The 14,388-nt window shown below is 41.0% G+C and overlaps 3 protein-coding genes and 1 long non-coding RNA gene across 4 annotated transcripts; 2 read left to right on the top strand and 2 right to left on the bottom strand.

The window, feature by feature from the left end:
- Positions 1 to 894: 894 nt before the first annotated feature.
- Positions 895 to 2,029, top strand: LOC134187517 (uncharacterized). Its single transcript, XR_009971126.1, has 5 exons — positions 895 to 1,049; positions 1,115 to 1,183; positions 1,693 to 1,764; positions 1,833 to 1,904; positions 1,961 to 2,029. It is a non-coding gene; the product is annotated as an uncharacterized LOC134187517 (long non-coding RNA).
- A 1,736-nt stretch (positions 2,030 to 3,765) lies between these two features.
- LOC134188188 (uncharacterized) lies at positions 3,766 to 4,893 on the top strand. Its single transcript, XM_062656391.1, has 2 exons — positions 3,766 to 4,401; positions 4,469 to 4,893. The coding sequence occupies exons 1-2, from the start codon at positions 3,807 to 3,809 to the stop codon at positions 4,663 to 4,665; spliced, it is 792 nt and encodes a 263-aa protein (XP_062512375.1). The 5' UTR covers positions 3,766 to 3,806; the 3' UTR covers positions 4,666 to 4,893.
- A 6,678-nt stretch (positions 4,894 to 11,571) lies between these two features.
- Positions 11,572 to 12,309, bottom strand: LOC134188354 (uncharacterized). Its single transcript, XM_062656547.1, has 2 exons — positions 12,046 to 12,309; positions 11,572 to 11,978 (listed from the first exon to the last, which is right to left on the bottom strand). Exons 1-2 carry the CDS (start codon positions 12,281 to 12,283, stop codon positions 11,782 to 11,784), a joined length of 435 nt encoding a protein of 144 aa, XP_062512531.1. The 5' UTR covers positions 12,284 to 12,309; the 3' UTR covers positions 11,572 to 11,781.
- A 30-nt stretch (positions 12,310 to 12,339) lies between these two features.
- Positions 12,340 to 14,217, bottom strand: LOC134187644 (uncharacterized). Its single transcript, XM_062655795.1, has 2 exons — positions 14,106 to 14,217; positions 12,340 to 13,793 (listed from the first exon to the last, which is right to left on the bottom strand). Exons 1-2 carry the CDS (start codon positions 14,215 to 14,217, stop codon positions 12,340 to 12,342), a joined length of 1,566 nt encoding a protein of 521 aa, XP_062511779.1.
- Between the last annotated feature and the right edge of the window lie 171 nt (positions 14,218 to 14,388).

The following is a 14,388-nucleotide window of genomic DNA, read 5'->3' as shown; positions in this document are numbered from 1 at the left end:
TATTTACGTAAAGAAAATTACATTCTCTGGCTGATGGTCTTCGAATTGAAAGTGGAGCTATTGTTGACTTGCCTATGCTGACCATATTGTTAGTACGTTGTCAGGATTTTGCTGTTGTTGTAGTTGTTGTGTTTTTTTGTTTTGTTTTTGTGATATAGTAATCAATGTGTTTAAGTACGTGTTTAATCGTGTGTGAGTGTGTGTGTGAGTGTGTGCGTGTGCGTGCGTGCGTGCGTGCGTCCGTTAGAAACTGTTTTTGCTATTGCATTACGTAGAGAGCTACAACACAACAGACTAGACGGAAAATCTTTAAACACTCTCAAAAATCTTGGATCCAAAAATTGGCAGTTGTAAGTGTTGGCTCTAACTGAAATTATTATTATTGATATAATTTTATATTAATTTTAAATTTTATAAATATTTAGAACTATTTATGCACACCATAATTACTTGCTGGAGCTACAAGAAGAATTTCTCGATCTGCCTTATCTTTCCGAACTGTAAGAATTACATCTACTTTAAATTTTGATTATCAAATTTCATTATAAATGCTTTGTCACCTTCTATTTTCAAGAGACATCAGTAACTGTGGCATCAAGCAAGTTAATCCAAAAGCGTTCAGAAGGCTTCCAAGTCTTCAAAAATTGTACATAAAATTGAATAAATTTAGAACAGTTGTTCGTTGCTTATACAAAAAATTGATATTTTAAAAGGGATATTTCATCTAATGATGTAACTGATCTACCCCCTGGAGTTTTTAATAGCACAGAAAAGGCAATTATTAACATGTACACAGGCATATAGCATATTTGTATTGCTAACCTAAGATGTTGCAATGTTTTCATATAGAGACCTCACTTTCAACTACTTGACTTCAATCAGTGGCTCAGTGTTCAAAGAGATGCAATGGATTTATACTCTGTAATATTATTGATTGTTGTTTTAGTAACTTAGGAATGCTTTGATTGCTAACACAGGCGACTACAAAGCAACCGTTTGACTACGATAGAAGAGTCCTTTTTTGAAACAGTTACTGTCTTTGGAGATGTGTAAGCTACTATGAAATACATGACGTATATACAATTTCGCTAATCTTGATTTGGTTTGTGGTTAGAGATTTGTCATTCAATAATTTGAAGTTCCTACCTCGGAGCTTGTCTAAACAGCTATTCCTGACGAGATTGTAAGTCCTGCTGTCGTCTAGTGTGGGTATTCTTAATTATTAATTTGATAATGGGTGCGTGCATGTGTAGTGTGTATGTATGAACGTGTTTGTGTGTGTGTGTGTGTGTGTGTGTGTGTGTGTGTGTGTGTGTGTGTGTGTGTGTGTGTGTGTGTGTGTGTGTGTGTGTGTGTGTGTGTGTGTGTGAGTATGCGGGTCACTGTGTGTGTATTGGTATTTGAGTGTGAACTTGAATCAATGCCAAACCAATTCTGTTTATATATATTTGACATTTGTCATGTGGTACCATCCGGTTTCGAGCAGATACCAATTCTAAATTTTTGTATTTTAATATTTTAAGTACACAGAAAGCATTAGCATACTGTAGTTCAACTTAGTGCCTTGCATTTAATACTACTAATTATTAATACATACATTTATGAGAAATTATTGGCAACAGCTACTATAGTAGAAGATAGAGTGACAAGGTGATAATTATAAGTATGTACACTATATCAAGCTTTTTACAGATTTCTCATCGGGAATCACTTGACCACAATCGAAAGCTACTTTTTCTCTGGCCTGCAGTCTCTTCGAGAATTGTACGAATTACTGAGTTTGGTTCCTCGCGCGTGACCTTTACTCTAACCATTTTTCTATGATGACACAGAAATATTATGAGAAACAGAATAACAACAGTAAAAGCAGGATCATTCAGAGACCTAACCGTCTTAAACAAATTGTAAGTAAAATATAAATCATTGGTATTTTCAATATTTGACTTAATTTCCATTTAAGATATTTGATTGAGAGCAATTTGACGTCCTTGCCATTTGACATATTTGCTCCACTGGGCAATTGCACTGTGTAAGTGACTATACGGAACAAATTCACCTTTCAATATCTGAAAATTTATTGTCTCAGTTGGCTGAATTGCTGCAATTTGAAGAGACTGCCAATGGTCCACGCCAACGTAAAAATGTGAAACTTTAATCTTAAAAATTGAATTTTCTGTTTTTAGTGTTTCAATTATTTAGAGAATGTGTGACGAAGAGAAACAAAATTGCTTTGCAATACACTGAAAGGGCATCTGCCCGTGTGTTGTCCGAGTACGGTTTTATTTGCAAAAATGTCCCTGGAGAGCCGTATTTTGACTGTGATGAATGCCCATCGGGAACGAATTCTACCTATTCAAATAGCTATCTTCTGAAACTGGGTATTTGCAAAAAATGTCCTGCAGGTAATTGGTTTAATTAAAGACATTTTACTGTGGCTTGCACAAATGTGTGTGTGTGTGTGTGTGTGTGTGTGTGTGTGTGTGTGTGTGTGTGTGTGTGCGTGTGTGTTGTGTTGTGTGTGTGTGTGTGTGTGTGTGTGTGTGTGTGTGTGTGTGTGTGTGTGTGTGTGTGTGTGTTTGTCTGTGTGTCTGTGTGTCTGTGTGTCTATGTGTTTGAAAAAATTTTAAATTGCGTCTTTAATGATAATTATATAGGTGGTTGGTATCAAGACGAAGCAGGACAGAAAGATTGCAAGAAATGTGTCAATGGTACATACGTAGAGCCCCACAAAGCTCCAGGTCAGAGTCCTTTAGATTGCACAGTATGTCCGACTGGTACCAACACGAAAGTGCATGCGGCTTTCCGGGCCTGTCCGTGTCTCGACGGCTTCTACAGACTCGACAGATTCGGTCCGTGTATAGCATGTAATGCTACCTCGGAGGGGATCCTTTGTCGAAACGACTCTGCCATCGTCAAGAATGGCTACTGGTGGTCGGGGAACACTCCAACTCTACAAACAAGCAAGAGCAATATGCTAAATTTATTGAAGAAATACAATTTTACAATGATTCCTACAGCAATGAATCTGTAGTTTTCGAGGAGATTTACCGATCGTTTATCGGTGTCCGTTGGAAAAGAGTTGCAAAGGAGGCGTCACGGATGGAGATATGTGCTCGGAGGGATATGCTGGTCCGCTGTGTTCCCTATGCGACAACGGGTACTATTATTGGCCTAGTGAGTGCGTGAGATGTCCGCCTATCTGGCGCAGTGTTGTACAACTGGTTTGCGTCGTGTTGTTGCTTATTCTCTTTATGTTCGTTCTTTATAAATTAGAGAAGCTGGCTATGAAGGGGAGGCGAAACGCTGCGACGGTTGTCGATCAGATGGCCGCCAAAGTGAAGATAATTGTAGGATTCGTTCAAGTGATGGCGGGCGTCGTCTCGGCGTTGAGATACATACCGTGGCCATCACTGCTGCTCGTTGCTGGCTCGTGGTTGAAGAGCATCGAGTTGAACGTCATAGAAATGGCGAGCCCTTCGTGTATTAGCTCTCGTCTGAGACTGAATGCTTTGCAAAAGACCGTCGTTAATCTAGCTGTACAATTCGTGCTTCTCCTATTAGTGTTTGTATACTACTCGATGCGGTACCGTCTTGTACCGTGTTGTTGGCCACGTTTACGATGTGATGACCGCACACGCTCGCTAGCTCGGAAATCTTGCATGAGAAACAGCTGGTGGATTTTGTTTCTTTGTGATCCATCTGCGAGCGCTCAGATCATGGCCACTATACCATACAAAGTGTGGACATGCCATCAGATATGTCATTACCGTGGTCAGCAGGATTGCCCTTGGTACTTAAAAGTCGACATGAGTATACAATGTGATTACTCTGCTGGTGAACATAAAGTTCTTTATGTGATTTGCTGGTCTATGTCTGTGTACGTACTTGTTCTACCGTTGCTGCTGTTGTGGGGTCTCTTTAAGAGGCATCGTATGACAAAGGACCATCAAGTTTGTATCACAAATGATGACGATTTTGTTATTCTTTGTGACAGACGCAGTAGTAGTAAAGATGATTTGCTCAAGTCACTCGACTTTCTGGATGAAAATTACGAGAGAAAGTTTTGGTTTTGGGAATCACTGGAGATTGCTAGAAAATTCTTACTGACGTGTGGAATCGAATACTTTGGTGGCAGCAGTCTGTCTGGTGTGGCCATTGCAGCAATGATTGCTAACGTATTTCTCGTGCTTCACGCACACTTCAAACCAATCAAACGAAAATCAGAGCAGCTGCTGCAGCTTCTCTCCTTAATGGTCATTTCGCTCAGTCTCATGCTTGCAACTCTAATAGCTCTGCAAGAAGCGACCGCCAAGATCTCGGCTTCAGTAGATGAATACGACCGTCGAGTTTTCTCTGTCGTTGTGATGCTGGTCAACGGTCTCTTTGCCTTATGTATCTTAGGTACAGAAAAGTTGTCCGGCAAATTGTTGTGTCATATTTTTCATAATATTATATCTGTTGCTGGTAGGACGTTTGGTATTTTGTGGCTACAAAGCGTTGAAAACAGTTCGCTCCGATAACGGTGGTTGCAACTTACTCCTATGGCTCATACATTTTGTCACAGATGAAGATTCTCGTGAAGAAAATTCGGTTGTTGCGGCAGATTCCCAGCAAAATGTAACCGAAATGTTTGCTCTTGTAGACGACGAGTTCGAAGACAACTAATGCTAAAATCTTATTCTTCAAATGTCGTGGCCATTCGATTATAGTTAGAAAATGGCGTTCTTTATAAGATTGTAGGATTTTGAATAGCAGCTGATGTATAAGCGTTATAACACGGAAGGCAGTGAGTTAGAAAGTAGTCTACTAGTAATAACAGTAGCCATGCATGCAAGCTTGTACCGCTTTTGATCATTTAGCACAATAATAATTTTTATTGAAATTTCCTCTTTAGGCAAGTTGCTGATATTCTTGTTGTTGTTAGTACCAAGGACGGCGAATGGGATCTCCTCCTCCTCCTCCTCCTCTTCCTCCTCTTCCTTCTCGATCCTCCTACCTCGCTGCCTTAGAAAGGTCACTCTATCCCCATAAGGGAAGCAAAACGGCAAAGTCCAAGGTCTGTAGATCCAAAAAAATCCTGTTTCTGCTCTTGGTTCATAATTAGCAAACTGAGAGGCTTGCAAGACGTCTGCAGTTGTCCAGGAACGACAGAGTTTGGGTGACGCCATCAATCCGACGACCTTGGCTCGCGCTAAGAATGGTCATCTCATTCGACGTCTTCCGTTTGCCGTACTCTTTGTCCATCGTTGTAGATCTTATCGGGCATCTTGAGTCAGAGGTAGTCGGACGGAGGCAAGCAACTACACAACACAGTGTACTGTGGCCGCCGCCATGTCACATCCGACAGACGCACGCACGCACGCGCACACACGCGCGCGCGCACGCACATACACACGCAAACACACACACACACACACACACACACACACACACACACACACACACACACACACACACACACACACACACACACACACGTCCTCCAACTCCCCACCTCCTCCACCTCTTCATCTCCTCCACCTCCTCCACCTCCTCTTCCTTCAGATGAGAAAGCGAAAGAGGAATATGAAGATGATGAGTGACTGCAATGAGTCATTATGATAATTGCAAATAGTCACAGTATAGAATTGTTAATTTAATTTTTTGAAAAATACATGTAAGCCGTGCTTCGTGTACGGGACAGAGAAATGCACTCTTTGTGCATGCATGTGAATGTTGTGCGTCTGTGACAGCATGTCGTCTACCTCTGTAGGTATGGACGCGTGTGTCGCATGCTGCGAATCAAGAAGTACCAATTACGGTTGCATTTAGCGAAAGGCAGAATTCACTATAGTATATAGCGGAATAGCCATGCATGCCTTCCTATGCACAATACGTACTGCGTCTAGAGTACCAATCTGTATGTGATGACAGTAAGGATATTGTCACGAAAAATGGCATTAATATACTGAGATGCAACACACACGCGCGCGCGCGCACACACACACACACACACACACACACACACACCAGTTTTCTTAATTAATTAAGTATTGAGATAAGGTGCTTGTCTGCTAGGCATTTAAACTGAAATGGTTTCTAAAAAATTGTAACCCCAATACATAAGTCTCTAAAATATTGTGACTCCTGCCTACTTCAGAAAAAATTCATGCCCCCTCCCAGCAAAACGTCCCCCGGACGGTTAAAAGTGACCGACTCCTAACGTCTGTGTCCGGGAAGTCTCAGCTAACAATCGCCGTTAAATTCATTGTACCAGACTTGACGAGTTACCTTCTTTAAGTACTATACTATAACGCGACAGTAGGGAATTTTTGTTTGTGCATAGCTACCACAAGAAATGTTAATTGGTAGCTTGGATAGGGTTTCGAATAGCGTCGGGGTCTGATCGAAGCTAGAATACATCGAAAGTCATTAGAAAGGATTCTAGAAAGTGCACACTTGGCTTGAACCACAGTGCAGCAGCAGGCTTTCCATCATAGCGACAGCCAGACCTATTGTTGTTATAGTTCTTGCGTAAAAACAGGAAAAGGTCGGCGACTTCCGGTTCCTAACTGAGCAGCTTATAGACTTTGTCGCAGCAACTATGTTACGGATGGTGCAGGCGAGCCCACTTTATGTAGGTGATACCCATGTCAATAAACTAATTTGTAGCGCCTGCAGAATTCTTTGTAGACATTTCAAAGGAATCTGGACGTAATGTTATAATTAATTAACATTGTACGTTGTATTAGTTGCTCTCTAGACGTACGGGAAAGTAACTGCCGACCATTCGCCATTTGCTGCTGTTACTGCATGTCGGCAACGCCCCTCTTTCAATGCGTTCTACAACACTAGTGTTGTTCATCATCTGGCTGTGGTACACATGCCAAGATTGGCAATTATCCAATGATGATGAGCAAAGGACATTTCTGTTGTACTTAGTAACGAAGACGTTTGTTCATGGATCATGCCTGCTGTCTCCACTACCCAACCAGTAATAAATTAATGGTTACTTTTTGGGGCGGAGCATAAAATGTTGATGATTTCTTTTTGGTCCAGAAGTAGATAGAAAGTGATACTGAAATCAGGATATTGCATTTACACATACGCGTGTTGTACTGTACCTATGTTTGTAATTATTATTACCATACATCACATCAACACATACAACAGTTCAACTGCAACACATGGAAACACTCACCACATCCTTCTGTTCAGCATTTGCTTTCGATGTTAATAAAATATCAACGATTTCATCATCACCATAATCTGCTGCTTCCATTAGAGCAGTTCTACTCTGTAATGACAATAATTGTGTTTTATTGTTTGTCTCTACTGCAATATCCGTCCTATCACAAATCTCATCACATCATTTAAATCTCATTCTCTTCATTCATTCATTCACTATCAACACTTACCACAACACTAGTTCTGTTAACGTCTGCCCCTCTACACAACAAAAGCTCAACTAATGACTTAGAGCCATTCCTTCAAGCTTTCATCAATGCAGTCCAGCCCTACATTAGAGTGAATTGCTATGAACAACAATAAAACGAGTTACTCAATCAATAACATACATATATTCAGTGGCGTACGCAGGCATGTTTCCAGGTTGCCCGGAAACCCCCTAGAGGTGTGCGTTGCCGCTAACGGTACACAGATGTCTGGGAATTCGAGGCTATGTTGTAGCACGTGTCTAACGTGCTGTCTTCTAACTGCTACACGTGCTAGTCAGGAATGAAGCGTCAGTTGACATTGTCGCAGTTTGTAACAGGGCCTACAGCTGCTGAAGATGGACTCCTCGGAGCGGAGGCTCGAATTGACAGTCAGCCGAAGCGGACAAAGATGAGAGTAAATATCAAATATCAATTAAACCATTAATATCAATATTAATCTAGATATTGATATAAAAACAGTTATTAAGATCAATAATATTGATATTAATATAAACAGATCAATATTATTGATATTAATATGGAAACCCCCAGAGAAATCCTGGGTACGCGCCTGTATATATTACACGCATTCACGTCAGCTCCTTGATTCAAAGACGTTCGACCTCATCACGTGAGTTGCTCCTTACAGCGTCCAGTAGCTGGCTATTCAATTCTGTGATGTCTCTCTCACTCATTCTAACATAACAGTAACACATGAACGTGTAACCACACAAGACTACCCGACAACACTCTACCAACATGTCACTGCCCCTCCCTACTCACTTTCTAACTTTATTCTCACCTTCAAACGTAAAACTCTCTTTACAATTCCTTTTCTCTACAAATTTCCAGAGATTTCTACCCTCCACTCCACGACGTTGCGAACAAAGCGCTGCTACTCAGTCATATGACCTACTACTATACATGGCCCGTCCTTCGTACGGGCAAGATACTGTAGAGTAAAGATAGGTCTGTGGACCGCGCAATCATTGTTGCGAGGTCCCGGATGTGTCAAATGAATTCGAATCTTAATCTTCGCGGTTGTTTCGATAGAAATCGACAAACTCCCCGTGTAGCGCCTAGTGAAGAAAACGTGTAGGTTGGATTCGGTCCAAATGCAATTAGAATTTGGAGAGAAAAAAGCGCTAGAAGAGTAAGTTTCGTCGGCAAGAGATATTCGATTGCTCGAAGCTTTGCGAAGGACGACGATGCATACAGTCTACGCAGGACTGGTGTGGGCGTGTATTCGAATGAACTGGAATGTTGCGAACGGACAAAAGACGTGGCCGCCAAACGCGAACACACACACACACACACACACACACACACACACACACACACACACACACACACACACGCACACACACACACACACACACACACACACACACACACACACACACAGACAATTTGAGCTTTATATAGTAGATTCACGATCACATGTCTACTTTAGCGCACGTGCCGCTATGTGTAAACAGTAAGTATAAATTAACAAAATGTTTACGAGATAACAACGTCCATTCATCTGCAGACGCGACGATCAATGAGACGTGAGTTTGTGCTTGCAAACCCAAACCTTTGTGATGCACTTTAAATTAAATTATTATACATAATTCCATAATTAATTAATTAAAATAAATGTAATATTATCAAAACATTTATTTTTAATTTTATTATAACATTTTTACATTTACTCTCAAATTGCTCAATACATTCTAAATGATTTTTATTAATATCAACAACCTTTAGTCTGGAATGTGTGTGTGTCATATACAATTATTTTAATATCAATATTGTCCTCCAGCGTTGACCACCAAGTACAGCCTATATCATCAACTAGTACTATATCACACAATATTATTGATCGTCACCCTTCTTTCCCTTCAACGATTGAAGAAGCTCTTGCTTACGTTTTGCCATCATTTCGCTCAACAATAAAAGTTTGTTATTATCAGTGAAAGATGCTTGACTCAGCATTGTCTCCTTGCTTTCTTTTAATTTGTTGGTGTGTAGTAACAACGACGATGCTATAGAACAAGCATCCTAGAAGAAAATCATTTCACGTCACGTGACATGCATGCATCACATGAACACAAACACACACACACACACACACACACACACACACACACACACACACACAAATAACCACAAGTAAACACTAATAATTTATTACCAATTTATTTATTATGCTAATAGTCTGGGACTTCAAGGACATCCAACTAATATATTAACATCAATAATAATTGTAGTTGAGACATACTTACATGCAGTGGCTCAACAATCGTGTTTACTGGAAAGTCTACACGTGCATGTGTTTGATTCTGAACGCACAAGTCTTGCAACTGCCTCCATCTGAAGGTCACGTAATCGACTGAATAACCCGTTTAAACAGTCGCTGGATGTTGAACAACAACAACAGGAAAAGCATCAGATGTTGGTGCATTGAGAGCTTCAGATGTTAAAGTGTTTGACTGACGTTGTGCAGCATCGTCATCTGTAATGATGCATTTGATACTGTGTGGAGTACTAAACCATCCTATAAAATGATATTAAAGAACACAACAAATTTAATATAAATTATTAATATTAACAATACAAAAATTAATATTAAACATTAATAATAAATTAATATAAAAATAGCAATACATTAATATTAAACATAACAATAAATTAATATTAAACATAACAATTAACTAATATTAAAAATTAACAATAAATTAACATTAAACATAACAATAAATTAATCTTAAACATAACAATAAATTAATATTAAACAATGCATCAAAGTAATATAAATAATACATTGATATTAAACATAACAATAAATTGATATTAATCATAATAAATTAATGTTAAACTATAACACTAATACTTACTAATTTAATTAAATGAAAATTACAAAATTACGTAAATTCACTAATTGATTTACACAGAATGAGAGATAAATGAAGGAAAAATCAGACAAGCAGACAGACAAGCAAACACATTACATCGTGTTGCATCCTGTGATTTCTGCCCTCATGCTTGCCACGTTTTCGTATTCCGTTTTCACTTATGAACTCGAATCTAGCGAGTTCTGTGCGCGCGTGTGTCTAGACGCATATTGTGAAACGACATCAGCATGGTCCAAACAACAGGTAGGTTGATACCATACAACGAGACCTGGAATCATTGAATATTGCCCTGTTACAAATGCCAATGACCACACTTCATGCTGGAAACTTCTGCGATGCCGAAGTCAATACTTTGACGGAATTCCAGATTTTGTGTTTCAGGTGTGTCTGTGCAGTGGCGTAGGAAGATGTTCACGAGCGGGAGGGCTGTACAGTGGATGTCATCATGAGTAGAGCCAAAAACTACCTCGCTTGCCAGACCGTAAAAAGATTTGCAGAAGCCAGCAGCACAGAAAATTTCAATTCCTACAGTGAGCTTCATCCCTCCCCCCCGGTTCCTACGCCGGTGGTGTGTGCGTGTGCGGACACTCATGCCTGCATGTGTGAAATTTAAAGTAAAAGTTAAGGTGATTTTAATTATATACAATTCGGTTCATTTGCGGCTGCCAAAATTTGACGTCAGTCCACGGCCCAAAATTTTATTTACTTTACCTGTAGACATCTACTAGCTAGAGTGACATAGTCGTCACAGCGGAAAACTTAGGGAGCAGTCCACTGGCGGGTTCTTATGGCGGTAGTAAGTTCGTTCTCTGGTTCCAGTAGCAAAAGGGTTGAGTTATGGAAGGGGAACCTCGTACAGCTGTCTGGCGACATTTTCCGTCTTGACTAAGCATGCACTCCCGAAATCTGCCACCTTCTCCACATATCTGTAGCTCAGCAAACAATTTCCCGATAGATTCTCGACGGTTTCACGTTGTGGAGAAACTCTGCCTCTCGCCAGGTCAAGTGCAAACGACAGTTTCAACTTTGTCTCGATGACGCAATCGAAATGAATGACAAGCTCAAGTGGTTCGACGACCAAAGAGCTCTTGAGATTATCGAGTTCTTGCTGTTTGCGCTCGATACTTCGTTTCTGTTTTTTAGCAGGCAGCGAGGTAGGAGGATCGAGAAGGAAGAGGAGGAGGAGGAGAAGCCATCCGCCGGTCCTGCTACTAACAACAGCATACAATATCGGCAACTTGCCCAAAGGGAAATTTCAGTAGAAATTATTACTGGACTAAATGACAAAAGCGGTACAAGCCTGCATGCTTGGCTACTGTTGTTACTAGTACACTACCTTCTAACTCCCTGCCTTAGGTGCTATAACACTTACACATCAGCTGCTACTCAAAATCCTACAATCTTATAAAGAACTCCATTTTCTAACTATAATCGGATGGCCACGACATTTGAAGAATAAGATTTTAGTATTAGTTGTCTTCGGACTGGTCGTCTACAAGAGCAAACATCTCAGTTACATTTTGCTGGGAATCTGCCGCATCAACCGAATTTTCTTCAAGAGAATCTTCATCTGTGACAAAATGTATGAGCCATAGGAGTAAGTTGCAACCACCGTTATCGGAGCGAACTGTTTTTATCGCTTTGCAGCCACAAAATAACAAACGCCCTGCAACCAACAGATTAAAAATTATGAAAAATATGACACAACGATTTGACGGACAACTTTTCTATACCCAAGATACATAAGGCAAAGAGACCGTTGACCAGCATCACAACGACAGAGAAAACTTGACGGTCGTATTCATCTACTGAAGCTGAGATCTTGGCGGTCGCTTCTTGCAGAGCTATTAGAGTTGCAAGCATGAGACTGAGCGAAATGACCATTAAGGAGAGAGGCTGCAGCAGCTGCTCTGATTTTCGTTTGATTGGTTTGAAGTGTGCGTGAAGCACGAGAAATACGTTAGCAATCATTGCTGCAATGGCCACACCAGACAGACTGCTGCCACCAAAGTATTCGATTCCACACGTCAGTAAGAATTTTCTAGCAATCTCCAGTGATTCCCAAACCAAAACTTTCTCTCGTAATTTTCATCCAGAAAGTCGAGTGACTTGAGCAAATCGTCTTTACTACTACTGCGTCTGTCACGAAGAGAAACAAAATCGTCATCATTTGTGATACAAACTTGATGGTCCTTTGCCATGCGATGCCTTCTAAAGAGACCCCACAACAGCAGCAACGGTAGAACAAGTACGTACACAGACATAGACCAGCAAATCACATAAAGAACTTTATGTTCACCAGCAGAGTAATCACATTGTATACTCATGTCGACTTTTAAGTACCAAGGGCAATCCTGCTGACCGCGGTAATGACATATCTGATGGCATGTCCACACTTTGTATGGAATAGTGGCCATGATCTGAGCGCTCGCAGATGGATAACAAAGAAACAAAATCCACCAGCTGTTTCTCATGCAAGATTTTCGAGCTAGCGAGCGTGTGCGGTCATCACATCGTAAACGTGGCCAACAACACGGTACAAGACGGTACCGCATCGAGTAGTATACGAACACTAATAGAAGAAGCACGAATTGTACAGCTAGATTGACGACGGTCTTTTGCAAAGCATTCAGTCTCAGACGAGAGCTAATACACGAAGGGCTCGCCATTTCTAGGACGTTCAACTCGATGCTCTTCAACCACGAGCCAGCAACGAGCAGCAGTGAAGGCCACGGTATGTATCTCAACGCCGAGACGACGCCCGCCATCACTTGAACGAATCCTACAATTATCTTCACTTTGGCGGCCATCTGATCGACAACCGTCGCAGCGTTTCGCCTCCCCTTCATCGCCAGCTTCTCTAATTTATAAAGAACGAACATAAAGAGAATAAGCAACAACACGACGCAAACCAGTTGTACAACACTGCGCCAGATAGGCGGACATCTCACGCACTCACTAGACCAATAATAGTACCCGTTGTCGCATAGGGAACACAGCGGACCAGCATATCCCTCCGAGCACATATCTCCATCCGTGATGCCTCCTTTGCAACTCTTTTCCAACGGACACCGATAAACGATCGGTAAATCTCCTCGAAAACTTACAGATTCATTGCTGTAGGAATCATTGTAAAATTTTATTTCTTCAATAAATTTAGCATATTGCTCTTGCTTGTTTGTAGAGTTGGAGTGGTCCCACGACCACCAGTAGCCATTCTTGACGATGGCAGAGTCGTTTCGACAAAGGATCCCCTCTGAGGTAGCATTACATGCTATACACGGACCGAATCTGTCGAGTCTGTAGAAGCCGTCGAGACACGGACAGGCCCGGAAAGCCGCATGCACCTTCGTGTTGGTACCAGTCGGACATACCGTGCAATCTAAAGGAGTCTGACCTGGTGCTTTGTGTGGCTCTACGTATGTACCATTGACACATTTCTTGCAATCTTTCCGTCCTGCTTCGTCTTGATACCAGCCACCTATATGATTATCATTAAAAGAGTAATTTAAAGAAATTTTGACACACTCAGACACACACACACACACACACACACACACACACAAACACACACACACAAATAAACACACACAAACACACACACACACACACACACACACACACACACACACGCACACACGCACGCACAGAAACACACACACACACACACACACACACACACACACACACACACACACACACACACACACACACACACACACACACACACACACACACACACACACACATTTGTGCAACCCACAGTAAAATGTCTTTAATTAAAACCAATTACCTGCAGGACATTTTCTGCAAATACCCAGTTTCAGATGATAGCTATCTGAAAAGGTAGAATTCGTTCCTGATGGGCATTTCTTCACAGTCATAAAACGACTCTCCAGGGGCATTTTTGCAAATGAAACCGTACTCGGACAACACACGGGCAGATCTCCTTTCAGTGTATTGCAAAGCAATTTTGTTTCTCTTTGTCACCACATTCTCTAAATATTAAAACACTAAAAACTGAAAATTTAAATTTTTAAGATTAAAGTCTCACATTTTCACGTTGGCGTTGACCA

The sequence above is a fragment of the Corticium candelabrum genome, chromosome 12 (genome assembly GCF_963422355.1).
Source record: "Corticium candelabrum chromosome 12, ooCorCand1.1, whole genome shotgun sequence".
NCBI classification, from domain to species: Eukaryota; Metazoa; Porifera; class Homoscleromorpha; order Homosclerophorida; family Plakinidae; genus Corticium; species Corticium candelabrum.
Note: the sequence above shows the minus strand (reverse complement) of the source record. Positions and strands in the feature narration are given on the sequence as shown.